The 26,232-nt window shown below is 40.4% G+C and overlaps 1 protein-coding gene and 1 long non-coding RNA gene across 4 annotated transcripts; one reads left to right on the forward strand and one right to left on the reverse strand.

Moving 5' to 3' along the window:
• Positions 1-2,426: 2,426 nt before the first annotated feature.
• Positions 2,427-16,603, reverse strand: C1D (C1D nuclear receptor corepressor). Of its 2 annotated transcripts, none has more exons than XM_053939669.1 (5): positions 16,520-16,603; positions 7,783-7,929; positions 6,411-6,477; positions 5,867-5,922; positions 2,427-2,997 (listed from the first exon to the last, which is right to left on the reverse strand). In XM_053939669.1, exons 2-5 carry the CDS (start codon positions 7,927-7,929, stop codon positions 2,821-2,823), a joined length of 447 nt encoding a protein of 148 aa, XP_053795644.1. In that variant the 5' UTR covers positions 16,520-16,603; the 3' UTR covers positions 2,427-2,820. The 2 variants fall into 2 exon arrangements, with proteins under 2 accessions (XP_053795644.1, XP_053795643.1); XM_053939668.1 differs by lacking the exon at positions 16,520-16,603 and adding an exon at positions 16,215-16,294.
• Positions 10,555-13,392, forward strand: LOC128786423 (uncharacterized). Of its 2 annotated transcripts, XR_008430283.1 has the most exons (4): positions 10,555-11,146; positions 11,237-11,353; positions 12,858-12,935; positions 13,103-13,392. It is a non-coding gene; the product is annotated as an uncharacterized LOC128786423 (long non-coding RNA). The 2 variants fall into 2 exon arrangements; XR_008430282.1 differs by having other exon boundaries at positions 12,858-13,392.
• Positions 16,604-26,232: the final 9,629 nt, after the last annotated feature.

Here is a 26,232-nt window from a genome sequence, read left to right on the forward strand (position 1 = left end):
GATAGACATTTTGTTGCAGTAAAAATCTCCTTAATGGCTAGGACAGTTAATGGCAAAGTGCTATTTTTATGTAGTTATTTGCCACTAACACGAGTGGTATTTAACATCCCGAGCTGCATTTTCATTTCTCTTCTGAAATATATTTTTGTGAACTTGGAAAATTCCTCATGCAACCTCATACCAAATTCAAGTCCCAGCTGCTAATTTCACATGCTCTCACCAACCTCACCACTTCCTTGGTGCAAAGAGTGGAAAGCAAGAAAAGTTCCAAGAACTCACTAAATGTCTGAATCAAAACAAAGTCTTTAACAAAGTAATCACTTCAATGATATAAAAACCACTTAGCATTCATAATCATGATTTCAAGCTTCTTTCAAATAGGGCTGTTAGTGAATAATAAGCACAGGGTGAGGATTCTTAGTTTGTGGGGTATTTGTCTGGGTTGTGTTGTGTCAGAAAACCAAAGCTGCAATCCACACCATTAACAGCTGTACCGAATGATGCAAGGCTTAAAAAAAATTCACAAAATTGCACATGCTATATCTATTTAAACTGCCCTATTACAAATGTCAAATACCTGCATATAATTAATTATGCCAGATGGACTTCTACCTCAGTAAGTCTCAGCTAATAGCCTTGCATTACTCTTGTTTAAACATTTACCAATGAAACCTGTGTACTTTACTGGACAATGAATTATGATCCTTTTCAGAAATTATCCTTTTAAAACAAAACCTATAATTGAAGCTTAAGAGGAAAATCATGTAATGGAAATGTCCTCCAATCCCCTTTTAATTAACAGCACTGCACATAAGTACAAGCTGAGCTACTCATTTCCTCAAGACAATGCCTCTCAAAGCAGAAGATGTTATCTCCCAGAAAATTTCTATATTAAAGTGCTCTGGTTTGTGCTACTTCAGACCACTTCTATCCTCCAAACGTCTTCCCCACTAGTCCAAAGAACACCTGACCTTTTTTCTTTTTTTTAGATCGGTGGGTTTGAGATTAACATTTTGAACCTCATGCTTTGTACATGCAGACCTCAACACTCACACCTAGTCCAGAAGTCTATTTATAACAGTCTAACACTGCCATCTGCAGTGTCACGTTGAACGGGGTACGAGACAGGGTAATTAAACAAAACAAAAAAAAAACAAAAAACAAAAAAAAAAAAAAAAAACAAAAAAAAAAAAACAAAAAAAAAAAAAAAAATAAAAAAGCCACAAAACACAACTTTCCCGACTCTCCTATTTTTTGGACTCCGAAGTCCAACAGCTCCTTCATTTGACACAACCATGACATTCATTAACCTAAAGAAATAAAGCACTGTCATTTGTCATTTTAGCTTTTTATAGGCCTTTGATATGTATACTCACATAAGCAGTCCTGTGATTTGAGGCAGCAAGGTTAGGTACCCACACCTAAATACTTCTCTTGTTAGATGGATTGAAGGCATTGCTATTTACCTGAAGAGTTTATTGTAAACAATAATATGGAAATTCATACCAGTCACTAAAAAAGTTTCTAGACTTGTAATGAGTTTAATAAACTTGTCAATGCATTGAATTTTTCCTTTCAAATGTGTATTTTTAGATAACAGTTAGGGAAAACCCTTCGTTTTAATACCTAATTCAGTTTAGTTCACACTCTGCACTGCCTGCTGCAGTACAATGCCAAGGACAGCAACCATCCACTGAACATCATTCAGCTTGCAATACCAGAGCTTTGTTCTTATCATTTAGTCTTTCACACTAACAGCATTTCCCAAACACTTGTATGGACTGCTACCCATACTGCATTTTTTTGAGCAAAATAATCTATTTTTCCTTTGTAATTGTTAATTCCTTGCTAATTGTTAAATAGCTTTTGGGCAGATAATTCAACTTTGCATTGTAGCATATTGAAAACTGAATTCACCTAACACCCCACTCTTCCTAAATAACTAATCTTCAAATTTTGAGGAAAAATACAGTATTTCCAAGATGGAGCAGTAGTTTTTATTGCACCAGAGGATGCTTTCCCTAGTGAAGATTTGAGAAACACCAATAGATGGCCACACTCCTACCACCCCAGAGCACATTTCTCTGAGCATTAGCAGTAAGGGATGAGCACTGCAGCCAAAATTCCATCAAGCCCCTGCATGTGCTGTTTCCTAATAGCCATCCCCAGCCTGCTCCTTCTTTTTGGACCCTACAAACTGCCCTTAGGGGATATCTAACTTTTCCACTGACTAGACACAGGGGCTTAGAGCAGAATCCAGGGTGTTTGCTTGTGGCCCTTGAAGCCCTGCTTCCTCAGAGGCAAGAAAGTAAGGGAATGTTGCACACCTTCAAGTTGAAAAGAGTTTAACACAGTGAATAAACCTTACAAAACTCTACAAATACGGCATTTCACACAATGCTCTTTCAGAAACACCACAGACTGGATAGCAGTGTTTGAAACTTTTTAATATTGAGGAGATTGAGGACATATAAAAAAGTATCAATAAATCATTTAAAATGTTGAATTCATAGGCATTATAAACAAAACATCACTAGTATTTATTACCAACAAGTATATGTCAGGTCATTATCATCTGAGTAATGAAATGTCCAGTGTGCATCAAATGGCACTTTTAGATACACATTAAATGTGATCACCTCAGTGACAAATGGATAAAGTAGAATCCTGTAAAATTTATTCTGGATAAAATAGAATCCTGTAAAATTTGTAAGTATAAATTAATCTGTTATACAGCACTTCTGTGAGATGCATGCAGTATGCAAAACATTTCCAAGTAAGTTCTAGGTGTCTGCAATTCTTATGAGGGGAAAAAAGGATTTAGTCCCTCTGTTGCTTTTTTCCTTTAGCAGGAGATTTGGAAGTATGTCCATTTTCTGCATTTGGTTCCCAGAGTGCATTTTTTACAAATCTAGAAGCAGCTCCTTTATCGAGTTTGGATGCCTTTTTCTTGTCTGCTATTTCTTTGACCTTGTTCATGTATGTTCTTATTCTCTCCTAGGGAGAAAAGAAAAAAGGAAAAGTATTTCAAACCATTCTCCCAAGATTACTGCTAAAATGAATCAATGAGTAGAAGTCCTCCACACTGTGCACTTCTAGAATTATAATACCTAGAAGATTAGTATTACTTAAATAAATATACCAGGCAATATATTGCAATCTTGAGACTTCCCTTTAGCATATTTTCCATCACAGGTACCTACCACACCATCTGCATGACACCTGCCATAACAGGAACACAAAGTCCTACAGAGATGCAGACTCTCAGACTCTGCATCTAATTTGCAGAGATATGGGGACTGCTCTTGCAAGCAAAGTTAGAAAATAAAATACTGAACTCAGTTTGGAGTTTGACCTACATAAAGATGCCAAAATAATATATATTTAGGTATTTGACACATTTATGGATGCATTATACTGCCTGACTACTGTCCACAAAAAAAAAAAAAAAAAAAAAAAAAAAAAAATCAGCAAGTCCAAGCAAAGCTAAAAAGGCATCTTAGACAAAATCAAACATGGCACAAGCATCACACATGCAACTACCCAGAAGTCTAGGGGTTAAGTTCCTGAAATGGTCAAGGGGCCTTATCAAAGAACTTGTTTAGGGCAGCCTGATGAATTTCCAGCCATTTAAGAAGTTCATTTTATGGCCATAAATAACAATACAGGCCTATTTCCAGGGAAAAGGGCACACTTACTTGACATATCTTAGCCTACTAGTTATTTGGTATTTATGGTTTGGTTTTTGGTTTTTTTTTTTTTTTTTTTACCAAACCATGAGTTGGACTCAGCCCCACAGAACTATACTCTCCCAGCTTAACAATCTCATTTATGTGCCTACTCGTCCTCATCTGCTCCTGCAACAAATAAAGAAAATTACTTTGAGAGGGTACTAAGCAGCTTTAAGAAGGGAATCTACCTCTGATAAGTGCCTGCTTCTCTTTACTGATGAGGGAGTACACTTACAGTAACTCTGCAAAATATTTAACAATTTGGTTTACAGATTTCAGGTCTACATATTTAGACTAATATGGCCTTTAGCTGTAGGGCCTTTGGGTGTTACTGTCATACAAACAACAGTAATATATATATACACATATATGTAGTGCTCTACCTGATACCTGAATTATGAATGTGGATTAACAGAACACGTGTGGATACTGCTAAAATGAATTTTGATATGTAACCCACACACTTCTCACACAGCCACTGCTACCTCTTTGAATCTGGAACAAAAGTTACAGGACTTACACTACAGAACTGATTTTCAAATCTTCAGTGATCATTATAAGCAACTGTCAAAAACTTGGCCACTCTTTCTGTATCAAAATCACAGCTTTAACAAGGAGGGCTTTACAGGGTCTGAAATCGTGATCAGCCGTAATATTTCTTTGGTGACTGAGATGGCTAATGAGAACAGATGGCAAACCTAATGCATTAACATGGGAAAAAGGAGCTGGAAAATGTCAACTTGACAAAAGAAATGAATTCTGACAGCCTGAGTGTGAGTTTTATTAATACAGTTTGAATACCTGCATGTACACAAGGAGAGCAATTCTACAAACAAAATAATCATGACAGAACAGTCTTTTTTAATGCCCTTTCCACATGAATAAGAACATCACAATGCCTTTGGAAGGAAGAAATGTGCATTCATTCAACCTTGATACTTGCAAAAGGAAAAGAGACCTGAGTAACAATCTAGGCTATGAAAATATTCACTCTTTCTTCAGAGTTAAAACAGCAGTTGTGAAGCAAAATACAAACATAAAATATCCACAGCAGAAGAGATAAAAGTTCTTGGTATCACTAAATTAACACGATATTCAGACACAATATAATATAGGAGGAACAAAAAACTGACAGAAAGCTCATGAAGTATTAACTGATGCATTTTTTAATATGATACAGTCTAGACTACTGAAAAGCTCACAAAATTAAAAATAGAAGCATTCTTGTTATTCAGGCTAGCTTTCTGCATTTTTTAGTCCTCTTTCTCATTCCACTGATTATGTAAGGATTACATCTAAGCTAAGTATTTTACATCTGCTGAGATTTAATATTTTCATTTATTCAGGAACTAAAATGAGTAGTGAGAAGTTTTGATTTCAGTTTTTTCTTCAGGCTAAATGATTTGGGTTTTTAAGTCAGCAGAATTTTCAAGATAGCTGGCCTTCTATACTGTAGTCATGCATCTAAATGGAATATAAAGACAAAACTAAAGATTTATTATAGGTCATAAATATGTCACTAATGCAGAATTACTGGACAATACACATACAACTGGTGCCAAAAAAGCTTTTAGCTTTGTTGCTGAACTGGATTCTTTACTGCTGAGAAAATGAATTAATGGAGGGCTTGGAAGGGGGAGGGGGGCACTTTCCCGTCTTCGCTAGTAAATCAACCACACTGTACTTTTAGAGTCAAACAAAAGTAAGAAAAGGCAGCCTCAGAGATTAACATGATTCCAAGTATTTGTAAGAAAAAAAATGCCATACTGGAAGTTATAAATTATTATCAGGCCTGTAACATTTTTCCATTTAACAGATACAAGTGAAAAGCTGCTCTGCACAGAATCCAATTCTCGACCAAAGGTGGAAAAAAAGAAAAGGTAATATCATTCATCATCCTTTTCTAATTTCAGCAGACTCTACAACTTTACTTTAAACAGTACTGTTTAAAAGTAAAAAAAAAATTACTTTCTTAATTTAGAGGCAGGGCATATAAATAGTTTTATAACACCATGTAGGATATGCACGCCATTAGAGTAATGTATCATTTTTAAATGTAGATATAAACATTTTTAAACTTCTATTTGGTCTAACCATCCTGCACAAGTAGGACACATGCAGTGTAAGCAACTCACCAGTTCTTGTTTCACTGGATGTTCCTTTGGATTGATTCCCTGGGTAGCCAAGTATACTACAAGAAAAAAACAAGATTGTTTTGAAAGTGAAAGCTGTCTATGACTGAGGATCCTATCAAGCAGTCACATAGGAAAACCAAACCTTCCACACAAAATCATTCATAAGAATTGTTAGCTGTGTCATTAAGTATCTGAAGAACTATTATTATTAAATATTGCAGCTAAAATACCCCCAACAACTAAAATGGTTAAAATTTAACAACTAAAATTGCTAAACTTTCAGTCCTTTAAAGAACAGAAAAGGGTGCCACAAAGGAATCAGAAACGTACTTACACATGTGCAAAATTAGCTTTTCTAAATATAGATTTTTGATTTGGAATTTCAGCATCATTTACCCTATGGATGGCAATAATGTGGGTCCTCAGGGTAATTGCAAGTTTTTAGTTATTTGGCTATGAGATATGATTATTTAGTGTTTGTGGTTGTCTAGGTGTTTGAATGGTAATCATAAATACTATGTTTTCCTTTCTACCACATACTTACCCCAGAACATAGAATTTAATGCGTACACCGAAACCAAATCCAGCTTTGCTTGCTCAAGAGGATCTAACTAGAATGGAAAAAAAAAAACAAAATTTTTAAGATTCTTAAGCAAGATATGCACAGATTCTGTTAATGTGCACATTTTATAATTGCAAATGTATTAATAAAAGAATACACACTGAAGGAGCACGTTTTTGCATCACAAGTTCATGGAGACTATGCTTGTGCCTTATTTCCATGCCATCACAAGACCATTCATTCTCTCCTCTCCGAGTGTTCATGTAATTCTCCCAGTCTGAAGTTAAATGAAGTTAAGTCCCATACAACCAAATGCACAATCCCTTAGCATGTAGCTCTTGGACTACTGCTCCCATAGTCAGAAATTAAGTCCCCGTTTTTCCACAGAAACTTAATTCAAAATAGCTGTTGCCATCAATGGAAGGGAAAAAAAAAAGTTTAAAAGTTGCTGAAACACAAACGTCAATATGCAATCAATGAATGTTAACACTACACTTGGCAGACTGGGTCTTCAATGCATGACAGAAGACTTATGGATATAAAGCAAAGGAAGGATAAAGGCAATGAAAGGGTTTTTGTTTCCCTTGACTGTCAAAGTCAATTTATTATTTTAGTCCTACACGACTTCCAGAAACTCTGATAAGATCATTGTACAGCTCACTAGCTCTAACATGGATACTGTCAAAAGATCTGTGTTGTCAAGACTGTTTTCTTCATAATTTATTTGTGTAAGAAATCCTCACAGGATAAAGAAGTTCCCTCATGTGCTGCCTTTTTCTTGCCCTACAGAAAGAAATTACACGTTAGGCTTTAAAAGTTACAAGACAAGAGATGCTTATATGAAATTCTTAGGCACTAGCTTCCTCTGACAAAAAGAGACATTTTGCAGATTTATAGCACAGCTAGAGGAAACAGCTCAGATTCTGCAAGTCTAGACTTCTGGAATCAGATCAATTCTCACTTCTGCCAGCTCACCTTCACATCCTGCTGGGTACACCAGTTCCATTCAGTTTGATGTGAAAAAGTCTCAGTCAAAAATGTGAGTGACCTCTCCATTATGGACAAGCATGTTAAGGAAGGTCAGGAATAAGCTATAATGTCCCTGAGCTAAATGACTCACTGGTAAAGTCATCACTTACCAGCTTGGAAGAGCATGTGTTGCATTGCTGAGCTTGTACAACCATCTGGGTATCTTAGAAATGTAAGGATTTAACAGTAGGTGTCAACTGTAGGAGTGTCATTTTTGTTATTTCTCAGTGAAGTGGCTGGCCTAACCGACCCTTTTATTTCAATTCAGGCTCTCAAGTATTTGTGTATTAATAAGGAAAAGAGTTTCAAAAGGAAGATAACTTACCTTTTGCAAAAGCTCACTCCTAGAAACTGACATCATTGTCTTCAGCATCTCATCTACAGAACCAAGAGACTTTTCAAATGCTGTGAGATAATCATGAATTTCAGTGGGGTATTCTTCCATGTTATTATCATCTTCCGACATTTCCATCTGGAAAGCGGAAACAAAAATAATAATCCTTTTCATTAAGTACCTACAGACTGTAATTTACAACACAAAGCATTAGCATTCGTTCATTAAACGTTATAAGAAATGCCTACATGTGTAGAGTTCTAGCAGATAATGCCAGCAGCAACACAGTTAAAGGTCCTGCAATTTCAGGGATATCTCCTAAGTCCTGTGCAAAATGGCATGAAGGAGCATTACAATTTACATGACTTTAGTACCTGTTCTTGCAATAGTCCTAAAACAGTATTTAGCTTTTATGATCTATGATAGAAAGTAATTATTTGCGTGTTTAAAAGAAGTGCTCTGTAAATCACACTATATAAAGAGCTACACCAAGCAGCAGGCAGGACACCAGGAAAAACAAAACTAAAACTAACTAACTAACCAAAAAAAAAAAAAACCCCAAACCACAAACCAAACCAATGGGGCTTCAGTCTGTCTTAGGAAGAGACATTACTTCAGCACCAGTTATGTCATGGTCAGTTCATTTAGGAGTAGGTCCAAAAAATTCTGCTTGTGAACCCTGTATCCACCTTTCTGAAGTCCCTACGGGTATTATAATCCCCAATATAACTCTACCTGTAACAAAGCTGAGTTGATTATGGGATTTCAGAAAACTCTTGCAACCCTGTCAACAGATCAGTGCACAGCAACTGGGAAATAAGATGAGAAAAATACCAAAGCACCCCTTTTTTGTTCCCAGAATTCATAGTACCACGCTATGGCTACTGCCAAGCCATCTGGCTGCTGGTTTATAATCAATATCTTTAATTCCTCTCAAATCATAAATCATGTATTATCTTGGGGAGTTAATGTTACTTAGAGCTATGTTATTTTCTACAACTTCTACTAAGCAACAACTTTTCGAATGTTCTAAGGAAAGAAGAGAAGAAATATGTAATTTTCCTGCCTATTTGGTGAGCTGCATCAAGAATAGTGGGAGTACCTGGATCATTGCAGACTTTTCTTCTTAGAATCAGTGTGAGAATCCCACTCTCCAGGTACTGAGTACAGAGGGAGGGAACAGAAATTGGAGAGAATGCACTTCATCTATGAACACCAAGCCACACAGCCAGTGCAAACAGCAAAGAGCTGTCACATCACTGCAGTTTGTTTTAGATAACCATTTGATCTTTCCCTGGCAAGAGCATGGGATGTGTGAGAGAGGTTTATTTATATTGTCTCTTGGAGGTCAAAAAGGAAGATGACTGGGAGAAAAAACAGTGTGGAGCTACTCAAACTTGTCTGCAACTTCAGTTTTAACCACACCATGTGATTTCAGAAATATGATCAGGCAGTTAACCAGCCCAGTTTCGCTGCTATTGTTTGCACAGTTAAGAATTATAATCCTACTCAGCTGCATGACTGCTCATCCTGGTCAGAGCTGGTTCTCACACTGAGTACAGAATCACAATGCCAGCCATGCTAAAGGTCCCCTCCCCACCCCAGCATGTAACCCACACACCACACACATAAGTATTACTTCTGTCAGCTGTGGCAGACACAAGGAAGAAAGCTGAGCTGGATCCACAAGATGCTGCCCACAGAAAGGCAAAATATCAATACAATTATTTCTGACATTCACAATAACACTGTTTGTGTTTCGTTCTACCCTCCTGGCCTCCCGCTTTATAATCTGCCATATTAGGTTGATTAAAAGGGTTCAGAAACAACGTCTGTTGTTAACTTTTGGTCATATAATACAGCATTAAAAACCCCTCAAAACTAAAAAAGAAACTAGATTTTCCTGGTTGTTAATACAGCCAAGTTTGGCTAGAAGGTGTCTGTCAACACATGCTCCCTTCACTTACACAAACAGGGAGAGAGGTAATCCAATCCAACAATCACCTACAGATCTTTCCAACACTGCAGTACTTAACCTACGACGGTCTTGATTTGACAGGCAGGCACAAACATAGTGATAAATTCCAACTTCTCTCTCTCCCTTAATCAGTGTATCCAGCACCAGCAAGAATAAAAAAGAGAACTAACAAAAGCCTGTAGCAAGTATGTGTTACCAAAATTAATTTGAGCTGGTTTATAAGGATAAATAGTCACATATTTGAAATTCTTTTCAGTATACCAAGTTAGACTTAAGAAGTAAGACAGAAGAAGAATAGGAACATAGAAGGAAAAGATAACAAATACAGTCTGAAATATACTTTGCTATCATTGCTGTCTCATGAACCAGAAAGAATTATGTTTATCCTCATATTTACTGAGTATTTACTTGACACTATTAGCAAGGAAAGGGAAAAATCTGCATCAGTGTCTTGGTTTGAAAAGCAGGTGTCTGCCAAAGAAGGCAGAAACCTCCCTTGGAATGGAAAAATATGACCCACTTCCCTCCAAATTATTATAAATTTGAAATTACATGGCTTTCATGCAAAGATATGGGGAAAGGAATGACAGCTCTTTAGCAGTACGTACAGGGATAAGAAGGCAGACAAACAAGGCCAGCAGCAGCACAGACGCAGTCCCAGCCTCTCGGGGCTGCAGGCACTTTCCCCTGCGGTGCAGTTCCGGGCACAGCCGGCAGGGGCGCTGCTGGCTCCCGGCCGGGCAGGGCGGGTGCGATGATTCCCCCGCGCCTGCAGGGGGCGCTGCGGAGCGAGCTCGGCCGCGTCTCCCTCACGCGGCAATGGCGGGCGGGCCGGGTGGCGAAGTGGGACTGCAGGGGAAGGCACACCCGGGGGGCAAAACAAAATGTAACAGAAAACCCCGCAGCTTTAGCAGGAGCTTCGGGGCTCGGGTGGACATGGGGTGCTGGGTAAGAGTGTAGCGAAAAAGCCTGAGGCAGCGTCAGAAAACAGCGAGGCTGGGCAGCAGCAGCCGGGCTTCCCTGCAGCAGCTGCCGCACACAGCCGGGGAGACGCGCCCTCTGGGAAGGGGGAGAGGGTCGGGGTCCCCTCGGGTTTTCCCCTGAGACACCCGAAGAGATGGTGACGGTCCTTTCCAGTGGGACCGGGTGTTAATTAAGTCCCAGTTCATGAGGTGAGCAAAGGCTCGCCTGCGGTAGGAGAAGCAGTGGGAGGACAAAGCTCAGTAGTGGCAGCAAATCCCCCTGGCAGTGACCACAGACCGGCTGTCCCTCTGTCCCCCTGCCGAGAGTGAGAGAGAGCGGGGGCAAAGCCCAGCCCCTCATGCCCCAGCCAGAATCTCACCATATCTCTGCCCTTCCCAAGAAAAAGCCCTTCAGGTAAGAGAGCAGCCAGCCGCACCCTTCCCCCACCCTGGCCATTTCTTTTGTCTCTTATAAGTAGCGGTTGTTATTGTCTCTTACAACAAGTGGGACAAAATTCCATGAGAGAAAGATAAAAGAAAGAAAAGGAAAAATCTTAACCTCCAACAATCGAACTTCAATGGAACAAGGCTGCCCTTTAGCCTGTGTACAGAACCCTTCACTGTAAGTCTGCTGCTTCTGCCTGGGGAGCGGGAAGAAATTATTAAACTTGTGTTTTCTGTTCACTTCAACAGGAACTACCAAGCTCCTACTCCTGCTGTGTAGGGACCTCTGTCTTTTCATTACACTGCTGTTTCAGTATAACTAATCTCTAAGCAGGATATACATGCCAACAATGAGGCAAAAGTCAACAGCCTAAAATAATTTTGGTAACCTTAACAAGAGCAAACTACATTAGAAAACATGTACACCAGAAACTCCACAAAGCTGTTTCTGCCAAAGTCAACGCATGGGTTGTGTACTCACACCTGCACAATGACAAAGCCAAGGACAGCAGGGAATTCCATGACTCTCTAAACATACCCAAAAGCTGTACTGCCCTCAGTAGTTATGTTTCAGTTATTAAATAACAAACAAATCTTTCCTCAAAGTTCTTCAAGTGTTTCTTTTTGTATTTTGAACAAGCAAAAACTTAATTCAGACCCTGAAGACAATGTTAATTAGACAGGTTTTCTGTCCTGAATTTACTGACGTTCAACAAGCTTTTATTTGGCACTGAGTTCTACCTTTAAAAATTAAGGATAGTAGAAATATTCAGGTAAGAGAAGTAATGAAAAATTCTAGCTAGGTAAGTAATGCAAACAATGGGGAATTCTAAAGGAAGTAAGACAGAATTTTCATTATCAAGCAGTAAGACCTATGATGCACAATGCATAACCTGTGGTTGTGTTACAATTGTAACACTTTAAAAGATTATTTTTGAGAATGCAAAGAAAGGTTCATAAACCATAAACATAAAATGCAAAAGAAATGGACAACTTTGATTAAGGACACTGAGGCAAAAAAACTGTGATGAAAAATGTTGTACAACTTCCTAACACCAACTTACCAGAAACAAACTTCCCTTTTAATAACCTGAGCTGCCATGTAATTTTTGGGGGAAAAAAAAAAAAACATAAGAATATGTATTCGATGAAGAAAAGGACTTTAGATTGCAAAAGTAAACCATTTTCATGAGAAAATTTATGCATTGCATTTAGGTCTGTTTAAAAAATGTTTATTAGTTTCCATAGGTGCAAAATTTCTGAATATTCTGAAATTTCTGAAAAATTCTGAATAAAACCTCATTTATTCAGAAAGATGACTCCATTTTCTGCTTAGAACACAAGGAACACCTTGTTCTCTTTGCAGCCAACATATCAATATACTATAAACCAAAGTAGGTAATACAAACTGCAAAAAGGCAGGGAAATATCAGACATTATTAATGAACCACAGAAAAGACACAAATATGAAAAGGAGAAAGAGAAGATATGTCATCTTCTGCAGACTCTGTAAAAACAACTACACAGGTGACAATCAAAAGCAGTTTGCTGTAGTGTTAACATGGCTATTGATCTAAGATACAACCAAGTGAAATGCCATATGAAGCTATTTTAAATAAAAACACACAGAATACAGATGGTTGACAATACTACTGGCAAAATTAGCTATATTTATCTTCCAGGATAAAAAAGAGAAGAACTACAGACCCCTTTTAAGAAAAGCACACCCAGGAAAAAGAGAAACTGCAGTCAATTTTCAGGTGGCTTTTATGAATAATCCTTTAATATATCTAGAGGTCATTTAACACAAGCCTTCGAAAGCAATTGCCAGCTGGCTTAAAAAGCAAAACCAAACTTCCCTTCCTGCTCTTCCCTCTCTGCCCCCAGCAAAGCCCTGTCATACTGAAAGATACAAATTCTAATTTAGGCCAGAAGTATCTCCATGAGAGATTTTGCTGAAGATACATTGTGAAAGTAGTGGAAGCCACATGCATCTGTCAACACGGCAATAGGAAACCACTTAAGCAGAAATGAAAAATGCTCAGCGTTAGCATCATGCACGTGGTTTTCAACTGGAATTAAAACTGCAAGTCCAGGATAAAAATGGTGTATTTGAAATATTTTGTAACATGTAAACAGAAGACAAAAAGCGATTTAGCATTCTGCTAAATATTGCAATTCATACATCATGTTAATTCTTGTGTGTTTCTTAAGCATTAAAAGGTCTTTTCTTCATACTTAGCTCAGATCCTTTATTTTTTCAGATTTTTCACCTAACAAAAATCAGATTAGGTAATTAGATTATTTCTTCTTTTCATGGATATTTACTGATTGCAGAGAGGAAAAAAAATACAAACTAGAGAAAACATAAACAAACCCAAAACCTTTTGGTCAGGACACATAAAACTGTTCTCAAATTCAAAATAAACACATGAACATCATTGATATGATGAACCATCTCTGTCAGCTCCTGAAAACTGGCACTGTCCTCCCTCTTGTGAGCTCTGACTCTCAGCCTGCAGTGAAAGCAGCTGATGTGCAGGTGCAGCAAAGTGTAACTTCTACTCTAACACTGTAGGTCACTGCTGTGGATGTAGGGCAACAGAACAACCAGCATCCTAAATTTAAAGCTACCAGAGATGAGGATTAGGTTCTTTGGCCACAAACCTCCTTGTTTGCAAAGTTCTGAGTTCGAAAGGCTCTAATCTGTGACAGACACGTCTTATTGCTCATAAAAAATAATTACTTGCCCCCTAGTCATCACTGTGCCCACAGGCCTGCTTTGCTTTGTCCTTTCAAGCCTGCTTGGTTGGGGCAGCTGGAGAGCAAAGCTAGCACAATTAGAGCACTCTTGCAATGCCAACTCACAATCCTGTTTGCAAGAAAGATTTCCATTGCAAAAGTAAAGAAGCCTACAATGAAATATCAGGTGTACACCAGTAGGCTTATCTTGATCCCCTTAAAAATATCCCAGCTCAAGCCACGGTAGTTAAGCAGGGCATCATTTGCACTACAGTACAACTGGGAAACAGCCTTCAAGAAATCCCTGCCTTCAAAGCCAGGCTCCAGCCACCAAAAAATCCTGCACTGAGCCATCCTACAAAACAGCTCACACCTATCAATCTCTTGCTGATGCCACTGAGTCACTTGAGCTTCAGAGGATTCGTGAAGTTTATTCTCATCTGTTTTAAAAGGAGATTAAAATTTTAAGGGAGAGAATAGTATTATAGGCTCATTTAAACTTCAGCCAATAAAGGCTGAAGGATTTCCCATGGGAAAACAGCTTGGATTAAACATCCCTCATTCACCACAGCCCCATCTACATCCACTGATGTAAACCTTCAACTCCATCTGCACGATTCATAAAACATTCTTTTACTCTCTGTAATCAACTGTCTCGAATTCCACATCTTGGATGACACAGTGGTTTCTCTTTCTGAATAAATCCAATATAACCTGCCTCTTGTTCAGCTCCAACCCATCAGTACACCCAGCATAAGTACAATAATAAAAACAGCTTTCTTCAGGAATATGCAGAACATTTCTTCGTGAGAGGTTTTTATAAAAGCTCCCACATTCAGATATGCTGCCACACTTCCGTTCAAGTTCACTCTAAAGTGGTACTAAATTTGTGTCTCTAAACTGGTCTTTAAAACATATACTTTTCTTGGCACTGAACCTACCAGGAACTTCTTGTGCAACAAAAGACTGTCTCCTTGGACAAGTCAGTTTACACACAGTGGGGATAACAATCCATACTGAATACCTCTGTCCTACCAAATTTGCAGCAAACAGGAAATGACCTGCCTGCAGTTTGCACCGCCTGTATACCTGTAAACTATGGAGAGTTTACTACTACAACCTGCTGCCACTCTCCACTGATATCAGCACCATGAATATGAATATCCAGAATTAAAGCCAAGAGGTTTTCCCAATCCTTTTGAACTGCTGACCTAGTTTTCTTTAGCCACTAGTTCCACAATACATGAAAAAGCACTTCCCTTTACTGGAATGCAATTTTCTGTATTTGCAATTTATGTAGTGCCTCTCTGTACCATTTTGAACAGCAATTTTGGGCTGGTTTTTATTTGGCTGTGCTAACTATTATTTTTATTTGGCTGTTCACTATTAGAAGCATGTATACCCATTTTTTGGTTCAATATAATGTAGTAATTGTGGGATGTTTGTGTTCTTAGCATCAATTTTACTGATGCTGGAAAAAAACCTAGAGCTATGGTGGCCAGTCCATTTCAGTGTACTGTTTATTTATTTAGGGGAAAAGCAGACCACAGATGAAAAAACAATGCTAAAAATCTTAAGCCACTTCAAAGGGAAAGGCACTTCTCATAAAGGTTTGTGTGCCTTGTGCACTTCTTTTCTGACATGAAGCCTGAAAATTCTACCAATTACTTTCAAGTTTCTCACACTCTGGAGAAGAGCCTTGTGTTGAGTGTTTTGTCATTTCTTTACCAATGGTCATGCTGCCACAGGATTAGCAATATACAGGTATTTTAGATTTGAAGTGTTTTTTTATACTTTTAAAACCAAGAAATGTGCCAAACACATGCCAATGCTGATTCTAAAATCCAGTTCTTCCATTTTTGTTTGTCTCAAAAATGAAGCCTTTTAATCGGCATCACCTAAAGTTTAATTTGCTAGTGGAAGTCCATTCCACGATGCTGGCAGCAACTAAGCTTGTGGTCAGAAAGCTGAGACAAAGCCTAAGGAGGGGGACATCTTGACCTTTGCAGCAACACGAGAGCGACAGAAGCTTCACTCCAAGGTACTCATAACTTTAAGTACCACCTGCCCTTCTGTTAGGTGCTGCTCAGCTGCGTTCACGGCCTGCATATGCACACTGTACCTTCTCTTGGAAAAACTTGGCCAACTTCTCGAGGCTCCTCAAGTTGCAGCATTTTTTGCCAATCTTTAACAGGAATGTAACAGTTTACTGCCTACAGAATAACCATCCCTAAAAATGCAAAAAAATAAAGAAAAGCCTAAAGCCCATGTTTTTTTTTTTTTTTTTTCTCACGTACAGGTAAGCAAGTCGTGAACACGTCAGACATTAAACATTCAAGGCCAGGCCGGATGGAGTGTAAGCAACCTCGCCTAGTGGAAGGCGTCCCTGTGCACAGCAGAGGGGTTGGAACGACACGATCTTTAAAATCCCTTCCGCCGCCCAGCACGCCGTGACTCCATGAACCGCGTTTATAACGCTCACTAACAACGCACGCACAGCGGCCCCGCCTCCCGGCAGCGCGCTCCCCGCTTCCCAAGGCCTCGGGAAAGGCCTAAAGCCACGGGAAGTCCGCGGGGAAAGCCGGCGGGTGGCCGCGCTTACCTGCGGGCGGGTGGCCGAGCACCGCGGGCGGCTCCCGGGCACGGCGGCAGCGGCAGCGGCAGCGGCAGCGGCAGCGGGGCGGGAGCCGCGCCCGGCGCCGGCGGTGACGTGACGGAGCGGAGCGGAGGCGGAAGCGGCGGCCCGGGAGCCGGCCGTGAGGGGAAACGATTCCGGTCTCGGAATTGCGCTTGGGCGGAAGGGAGCCCGGCAATAGGGCCCGCAAAGAACCGGATTTGAGTAGGAAATCATGCACTCGGCGTAGGAGTTGGTGTGAAGTGTGCCCCTGGCATGCACGAAAAGCGCACGGCAGGGGGTTTTGCATAAAGGGGAAGGGGGAAAGGGAAGAGTGAAAGGAAGAGAAGAATTAAAGGGGGAAGAGAGAGAAAGAGAGAGGGAAAGGGAAAGAGAAAGAGAAAGTGATCCAGCGGATGTTCAGTGCAGGGATACCTTTTTGTGGCTAGGTTTCCCTGCCCTGAAAACTCGTTTCTCTCTCTCTGTGTAAATTAGCTCTCATGCACAGTCTATTCTGTCAAGGGTCTGGGGTGGCCTTGATCCCTCCTACAGCCCATGCCCATGTCTTGGCCTCATTCCTGTGCTTGCACTGTGGTTTGTTGTGCTTATCTCCAAGAACTTAAGCAAGGATGTTTGTCCGAGGAAAGTGGTGCCCTACCTCCTCATGGCCCCCTTCTCCAGTCACAACTTGTTCTTCCTCACAGTGTGTTAATACCAACAGTCTTTTGGTCTTACCAATGTTAGGGATGAGACACTTGACTCAGCCAATATATCAAGCAGCAATTCAATTTATTAATTAATATGGTAATGTATGAGCAAAGACAGCACTGGGTACAGTGGTGGGAGTTTTCCCCTCTGACTGCACACCAGTTGTTGGGCTTGCTGGTGTTTATCAATCATATTCATGCATATTCACAATCTTTTCCCAGTTTCTACGTGAGCTTTCGACAGTTTCCATTTCTACCTTTAACATCACAATTCTATACTCCAGGATCATAAATCTATGATGGTGATGTTTGGTTCCTTTCCAATTTCTATACCCTATTGTGTATGTCCCAGGATGTGTGTCCAGATGGCGGGGTCCAACTTCTATTTTCTGGAATCATTAATCTATGGTAGTGATGTCCAGCTTCCCCTTTCGATGTCACTAATCAGCAATCTTGATGTCCATCTTCCTCCTCCAGGAGCTTGAGATAAGGTCACTTCCCTTTCTGTTTAAATCCTTTGTACATTCTAAAGCTACAGTTTAAAATCCTTAGTACTAAGCAACATTCTAAGGTTATAATTCAAAAGTTCTTATTACAGAACAGCTTAAGACTTATACTTGTTATTTGCAAACAAAAGATTGGTTCAAAAGCCTTCTCTCATGCTTTCCTCAGTTGTTTATTAGAACTCATCTTTGTAGCTGTCCCATGGCCATGTTCCACACATTTCATAACCACAACTACACAGGTTGCCTTTATTTACCTGACACAAAACACAATTTTGTATTTCACACCAAGAATTCTTGTCTGATGGGATTCCTGTCTGATTCACTGGCTCCACAGCCATCCAGTTATCAGTGTTTGAGACACACGTTGGGCACTTATCTTCTGGGATTCTAGAGTGGGGAGGGAGATGCTCTTTTAAAGCAGGAACATGCTTTCCAGCCGCTGGCTCCTCCGAGTGGAGAAGGTAAACAGGCAGCATGACATATCTCCACCTGTTCCCAAGCTCTTGCAGTCACTTCCTGGAAAAAGGAGGCACAAACTGTGTGTAGAGATGGTCTCCTAAAGCCAGAGATTGCATGGAGTGTCCCTGGGGGTCGGCACTGGTTCCTGCCTGACATTGCACATCTTCACCTCACCCTCAAGTGAGAGCTGGTTTCCAGTTGTGTTATTGGCTGTGTTTTGGACTGTGTTTCTCCACAAGTCCAGAGAAGGCTACCACAAGGATTGGAAAGACAGAGCACTTCTTCTACGAGGGAATTCGTTGTTCAGCCTGGAAAAGAAGTGGCTTTGGGGTGATCTAAGCCACTACCAGAAAGATAGAGCGAGACTTGTTTACAAGGGCATGTGATGACAGGACAAGAGGGAATGGGTCCACACTGAGCGTAGTTTTAGATTAGGTATTAGGAAAACGTTCTTGACTGTGAGGGTGGTGAGGCACTGGAGCAGGCTGTCCAGAGAAGTGAATGTCCCATCCCTGGAAATGTTCAAGGCCAGGCTGAATGGGGCTCTGCTAGTAGAAGGTGGCCCATGACAGGGGATTGGAACTAGAGGATCTCTAAGGTCCCTTCCAACCCAAGCCATTCTAGGATTCTGTAAAATTTCAGCAAATAAATCTGGGTTCAAAATGCAGTGGATTAATATTTCTCCACTGCAAAAGCTCACTGACTGAAAGATTGTGCCAACACATCTGTGGCTCACAAAGGTAAGATCCGCATTTTACAGGTTTACATTCTGATAAACAGTAAAGCAGAAGTCAGTATCTGCATCAACAGTATTGGCATTATTTGCCAAAGACCTCTTTTTGCCTCCTGTTCACAATCTCATCTGAAGCTTATTGTACCTCAGGTTTTGCAGCCTATCCCCTCCAAGACAAGATCACTGGAGTCCTTCATCATAATTGAAGAGGGCCTCCACTCGGCCATAGGTTACCAGGAGCCTGCATGTGGCTGACTAACAGAGTTTCTAGAGGAAGAGAAAAACAGGTCCTGTCTGGAGAAGGACAAGTTCAAGGCTGGGGAAAGTAGAGTTGTATCTCTAGGGGAAACAGGAGTAGAACTTGGGGATCTTACCTAGCTTCAGTGCACCTCCCTGCACCTTCAGTGCTTTTAAAAATACCACAAAAGTGAGCTTCCTTTTAATAAGCTGGTTTACATCATCTAAGTGCTATACTATGTCAAATCTAATTAGATCAGTGTGTGCTGCAAATAAGAGTTTTTCTCCCTAGTCCCAGCTGGAAGCGTATCTAAAGATCTTCATATGACATTGTTACTTGTTTACATCTTGTCTCTTTTTCTGCAGGAGATTTGAAGGTTTAACTTTTCAGTTTCAACCAAAAGTGGCTGCAAATGAATAAAAACTTGGGTTTTATGAGTATTATAAAAACAGCAAACACAGGGATTATTTAAGAGCCTTTCAGCCATATGTGGGACACATACAAGTGGTAAAATCACTGGGGTAGAGAATGGTATCCCTACTGTGTGCTAATATTTTGGTGTAATAATAAACTATTTCACTGCATTTTCCTAGATATTTCTTGTTTTCAAAAAGCACAGTCTTAATTATTTTCTCATGTTCATTTTTACTAGTACAAGTACAAAATTGTGCACTGTAAATAAAAGGGAATTTAGGAGAGTTTTCTTTTCAAAATGTTCAGAAATGGAACAATCTGAAGGGTAACAGAGAATTAGCAAGACCTGCACTCCTAAATAGAATAACACTTTGCAATTCTAGTATGCCAAATGTCTACAAGGAGGTCAGAACACTTAACATATGTTTAGTTCATTCGTACCTCAATATTCACATGTCACAAACCAGGAAATACAGAGAGGGGATTTGACTGATAGACTAATTGATTTACCAAATGTTAGGTAGAAATTGTTGCCAGAGTCTTATTTCCTAAACCCAATATTTTGTTTCAATTACAAGATCAAAGGAAAATGCAACACTTGCTGATCAATGTTCAGATTCAGCCAACTCTGTTTGTAGAAGATTGTAACCATGTAGAGCATTAATGCAGGACAGATTGTGCTCCAGATTCCCTGGTCATACAGTGTGGCTCTGTCTCCTTCTACTGGTTTACATTTGTTGTAGATTTGCTCCTTCTGGCTCTGGACTACTACAGATTTATACTTTTTGTTCAGTTAACTGGAGTTCCTATGCTGAGTGCCTACACTGAGTGCCAATTGGAATTTCTCAAGCCAATTCACTCAGGAGATTATTAGGTATAAAAACATTCATTCTCAGCTTAAAATGGCTGCACTGCCTGTTCAGTTTTCAGGAGCAGTGAGTGAGGAGTTAAGAATTCACATTTATCCCAGCCAAAATCTGATTGAGATACAGCTCATATAATTCAAATGGTTTATGCTGGTGCCACTCTGAAAATATATTATTATTTTATATATGGATATCTATAGACAAGTCTATCCACAAAAAGCTGTACTGGCATCTGGTACTTAATGGAAACCATTTCATTTGAGAGGCCTATGAATGATTATTGATTTTTCTCTATCATTCCCGAAGCAAGAGCAAACAATTCTGAATATTTTAGCCAAAGTCACAGGCATTAACATAATTACTGCATTATTATGATGCATCTCATCCACTGTACATACAACATCATGATTCCTGCAAAGTCCGTGTTCTTTGTGGAGCAAAGTGGAGGCCAAATCCTGTAGTCTTGGCCTCATTGGAATCATACAGCCTGGGTCATGCAAAGCACCACAGCCTGATGTACAGACCAGCCGTGGCTACTCCATCTCCCTGAAACAACGCCACTGGAAAAGCTTTGGAAGCTGTCACGCAGAATACAATGTACATTAAAAAATATAGCCTAGATTCTTCTGCTGTGAATCTGCTGTGACTATAACAAAGATTACTAGAAGCTACTTGTAACAAAAGGGTTAATAAACCATTGGCATGATAAAAATACAGACTCTAAAATCAGACCAAAAGTCTGGCAAGCAGACCAGTTTGGGAGGTGTTCGTGTGTGTAGTACACATGTGTCTGAAGGGCACCTTGGGCCTTTTGGAATAGGCATTTTGTTTTTGTGAGGCCCACTACTTGGCAGTGTAATCTAATGAATTTGCAATCTAATTTCTTTGCAGTGTAATCTAATGAATCTGCAATTCCATGTGTGGGCAGACAGCAAGTTACCAGAAGAGGGTGTAGCAGGAATAAACTGAAGCACAAACATCCATCTGCCAGTATCGATGTGCATTTGTTCCTTGGTAGAAGAAGGGTGAGTACCCAATGTTTCCTCTAGTAAATCAGAAGACAGACACTCCTAAAAGGACAGTGACAGGCAGCTGCCTGGCTCAATGCCCTGTTTATGGGAATTTATGTCTCTGCCTGAATTCTGCTGAGACCAGATGTATGCAGGGAGGGAGGGCAGGATAGAGATTTTACAGTGATTTATTGCAATGCAGATGGTGAGACCAGAAAGAGAGACCGAGGTATCTATCTGGCTGCCAGTTTTGTTTTTCTTACTTGCTAGATGGTGTTAGAAGGAGAAGAGAGTCTTGAGGCTAACCCACATTTTCAGCAACTAAAAATCCTATAGTAGTGACATCATTAGCACTATGGAAAAGAAATGTAACCTCCAAAATTTTCCATGTTCTGTTACACTCTGCTGAACTTAGGGGCAGTGTATGTGGCAGCCTGAGCCCAAGTGAACTTAGACTCACCTTTCAGTTAAAATGCTCTGGAAGTGCCTTTTTTTCCTGCGCTCAGATTAAATTAAAATGGCTTTAAACCTACTAAACACAGACTCTTTTCTCTTTTGAAAACAGGATTTCTAATCAAAATACAGATGCAAAAGTACACAGAAAGAGGGAAACTGAGATTGATGTATCTTTGGTTTAGAGAGGAAAAATAATATAATTCAATAAGACTAGCTTAAGCCCTCTAATTACAGCTTTTTAGCATAACAGATAGGGAGTATGAGATCTACACTGAGATAGTGATAGTTGGTACAGATCAAAAGAGCTTGTGTTCATGCCAGCTAGATTAAATGACAGGATGTGGTGAAGTACTGGGTTACTTTACATACAAAGCCTTATTTACTCAATGTATATATATCTATTAGGTTAAATGCATTTATAAATGGAAACTGTAGAAATAAATTGAAAGCAATCTATCATGTGTAGAATATTTGTTCTGATGCTATTCTAAGATTGCATTTCTTCCAATTAGTACGTAAATCTGTAATTTTTTTACACCTATCTCTCTTTTATTAAGATTTGAAGTAAATTGTATTAGAAATTGAGGTTTATTTTTATATGCAGTAGCATTCCACCTGTCTCACTTGTTAGCTTCTGTGCCTAAATTCAATAGAATCATATATTTTATACTCTGTTTTAGCAGAAAGCCTAAGACAACTTTAGGAGTAAATTAAACTTAGGGTCCAAAATGTAGTTGTCAATTTAAAGTGTTTTATAATATTTATTTATCTGCACATGGCCCCTGAAGAAGCAGGATAGAAGCCTTTGGCCTAACCAAGTGTGGCTGCTGTTACGTTCCTTATGCACTCTGCAACAGCAGGATGTGGGAGGAAGGGAATGCAAATGTCAGGAAGGAAAAACACTGCTGGATATAAAGATGCCACAGGCCTGTGCCATCACACTCTTCTGCAGGGCAGGAGTGTCTGTCCCTCAGGTCTGCTGAACAGGCCACAAAGTCCTGCCTGGTTGAGCTGTGCTAGAAAGAAACAAGGAGGGTTTCTGTCATCTCTGCAGGAAGACTGATGACCCAAAAATCAAAGGTTTAGCATGGGAGGCAACTGAACTGGTTTCATTAGATGCATCTACCTGAATTTTGCCAGTGGTGGTTTTACTGTAAGTAGACACTCCAAAAGCAGCAGGGACTTAGGGAGTTAACTAGGAATTTACTTGAAGGAAAGAGTAATTTCAGCTGCAAAGCTGTAACAGTCAGTCTAATAGTGAGCAACTGATACAATGTAATCTGGTGAACAGGCTGAGCTACTATTCTGGTCCACTGTCACATGAAAAGGTCCCATCATGTCTCAATTGCTGTGCAGTTCTGTGGGCTTTACTGCTCTTCTGCAACCCACACGTCCTCTGGCTTCAGAGAATGTTTTCAATGTTTCATAACCTTAAAATCACAAGCAACCCAGGAGAGCTTGCTTGTACTTATTTATGCTCCTGATGGACTTTTCATAGTGATGAAAAATATTCAGCTTCGCTGCCATGCTGAAGAACCATATAATCGTACCATTGTTTAGAAAGGAATCCTTAGGAAAGATCATCAAGTTAACCCAGCACTGCCAAGCCCACCACTAAACCATGTCTCTAAGTGCCACATCTACATGGTCCTTTTAAAAACCACTAGGGATGGTGACTTCACCGCTTCCCTGGGCAGGCTTTTCCAAAGCTTGCTTACCATGTCTTCACCACAGTGAAGAAAGTTTTCCAGCTATCCAGTCTGAACCTTCCCCGGTGCAAGTTGAGGCCCTTTCCTTATCCTGTTGCTTGCTACGTAGAAGATGCCAGCCCTCATGTGGCTGCAACCTACTTTCAGAGCAATAACATCCCCCTTGGGCCTTCTTTTCTCCAGAGCTGGGGCTAGACAACCCCAGCTCCTTCAGCTGCTCCTTGTAGGACTTGTGGTCTTCTACTCAGGACTGAGGCAAACAAGGCAATAAGTACCTCAGCCTTCACCTTCATCTTTTGTCACTGTGCTTCCTCTGGCATCCAATAAAGGATGGATATACTCCTTAGCCCTCCATTTGTTGATAATGTATTTAAGAAGGATTTTTTTATTGTGTGGTTGATTGACAGGTTAAGTTCTATCTGGGCTTTGGCCCTTCTAGTTTTCTCCCTCCATAAAACTTCATGACATTCTTGTCCTCCTGAGTTTCTTGCCTCTTCTTCCACAAGTCACAAACTCTCTTTTTTTCCCAAGTTCCAGCCAACACTCTCTGTTCAGCTGCACACTTCAGGAACCTTCTCAACTGTTTCCTCTCTGCTGTATTTCTAGAAGACATCTGGCAAGTTGAAGTCCCTCACAAGAACAAGGACTATCAATTGTGGAATTCTCAGCTGCTTATGGAGTCTTTCATCTGCCTCTTCACTCTGGATGGATGATCTCTAACATATTCCCACCAGGTTATCTGACTTGTTGGCCTGCCCCACTGATTTTCACCTATAAAGGCTCAACCCTTCTGCCACCATCATTAAGCTCTAGACAATCAAAACACTCCTTAACATATATGGCTACTCCAGAAGGAAATCAGGGTGTGAAGCAGAGATTGCCAGCCTAGGGTGGCCTCTTGCACATTGACAAGAGTGGAAAGAGCCATTGTTCTGGGAAGGGAACCCCAATCCATACATTCTGCACAGGCTATTTTTACTGCCAGGCATAACAGAAGAGGGAACTTACATGTGCCCTTACATGGTTTTGCACCTCAGCTCCCTCTGCAAATCCCCAGACATGGAGATGGTGACAGAAGATTTAACTAAAATTGCAGAGGCAGGGGAGTACAGGCAGGAGAGGGGGAGATCTCTTGGAAAGAGAGAAAAGTACTCTTTGAAGAGAAATCTGTCCCAGAGGCTGTAGTTGTACTAAGCTAAACAGCAGTGGGCTCGCACTCTTTGGCTCAGACTGATTGATAAAATGTGGGACCATACTGTGAAATGGAGCTAGTCTCCAAAGCAGGGCTGCCACACACATATTGCCTATTAGAAGCAGCTCCTGCTCATGCTGCAGCTCCTGCTCATGCTACAGTCCTGAATCACACCAGCAAAGTATTGGGCCAGTTGGCCCAGATCAGCCATATAAGAATGTAACACTGGAGAATACTACAGTATTCTGGGAAGAGATGCCCTGCTGTGATCACCTTTCCTGCAGGATCCTGCAAAACTTCCCTGACAATTTCCTTGTTGGTGGCGGCTGAGGAGGAGACAGACCAGAATGTGGGGCAGCTACTCAGTGCCCTTGAGAGCCTGGATACTCTTGCAGCCATCAGGAAACACTAATCCAGTTCCAGTGTCCTCTGTGGGTCAGTGTTGTGCAACTTGTGCAACTCCCAAGGCAGGCTGTGCTGTGGGAAGCAGGTCCTCCCAAAAAGGCCAGAAGTAATGGAAACATTTCACAGCCAAGGCTAGAACTGGCCACCATCACCAAGTCGCCAAATAGCTCTGGGCCAGATCCACAGAAGCCCATCTGGTCTTTCCTCTGGGCTGAACCTGCACTGCCAGAGGCAGTCCCACAGCCATGCCTGGCACTGCACTCCAGGTGATACAGCTCTTGGCTCCTGCCTCAGTCAACAGCTGCCCTTGCCCAATGTACTGGGACTTGGGTTTGTTACTGCAAAATAGTTTGCATGTATAAAGGCTTTAAATACATAGACATACAGACTGTGGTCTGAACATTTTTGAGGAGTGAGCAGTTCTGTTTAAAGTGAATGCTACTGAAAACTTGACAGTAACAGCATCATGAGCAAGAAAATGCAGGATTGATAATGGGGTAAAAAAAAAACAGTAAATCAATGTATTTTCCTGGCACTTTGTCAATACCAACTTTAGACAACTTCATTACAGAGTTGAATATGCAGGCCACAAGCCTCTTACTTACAGATAAATCAGCTTAACCCAAAATCCCTCTCTGCTATCAAATCTATTTGAAAGGAATAATTTGGGGAAGATGAGCTGAACTGTATTGACAAGCTGTGTCTGCTGTCTCTGAAGGAATCACTGAAGAGCACATGGTCTTTCTTTTTCTGTGCAATTCCCCATCTTCCTTCTTTGTACCAATTCCACTGTGTCCCTAACAGAATCAGTGGTTTTGAAGAGGTGAGAGCACAGCATTGTAGCTTCCCATACAGAGTTACAACCTGCCTTATATTGCTTAAAATTTGGTCCAAGTCATGCCTCAATTGTAAATTATCTTTTTTTTTTTTTTTGTGATGAAAACTATATATTGTATGCAAATTCTGACTCCATGCACAGGAACCATGGAGGGCTGTAATCTCCAAG

This window comes from Vidua chalybeata, chromosome 3, assembly GCF_026979565.1.
Source record: "Vidua chalybeata isolate OUT-0048 chromosome 3, bVidCha1 merged haplotype, whole genome shotgun sequence".
In the NCBI taxonomy this organism is placed as follows: domain Eukaryota; kingdom Metazoa; phylum Chordata; class Aves; order Passeriformes; family Viduidae; genus Vidua; species Vidua chalybeata.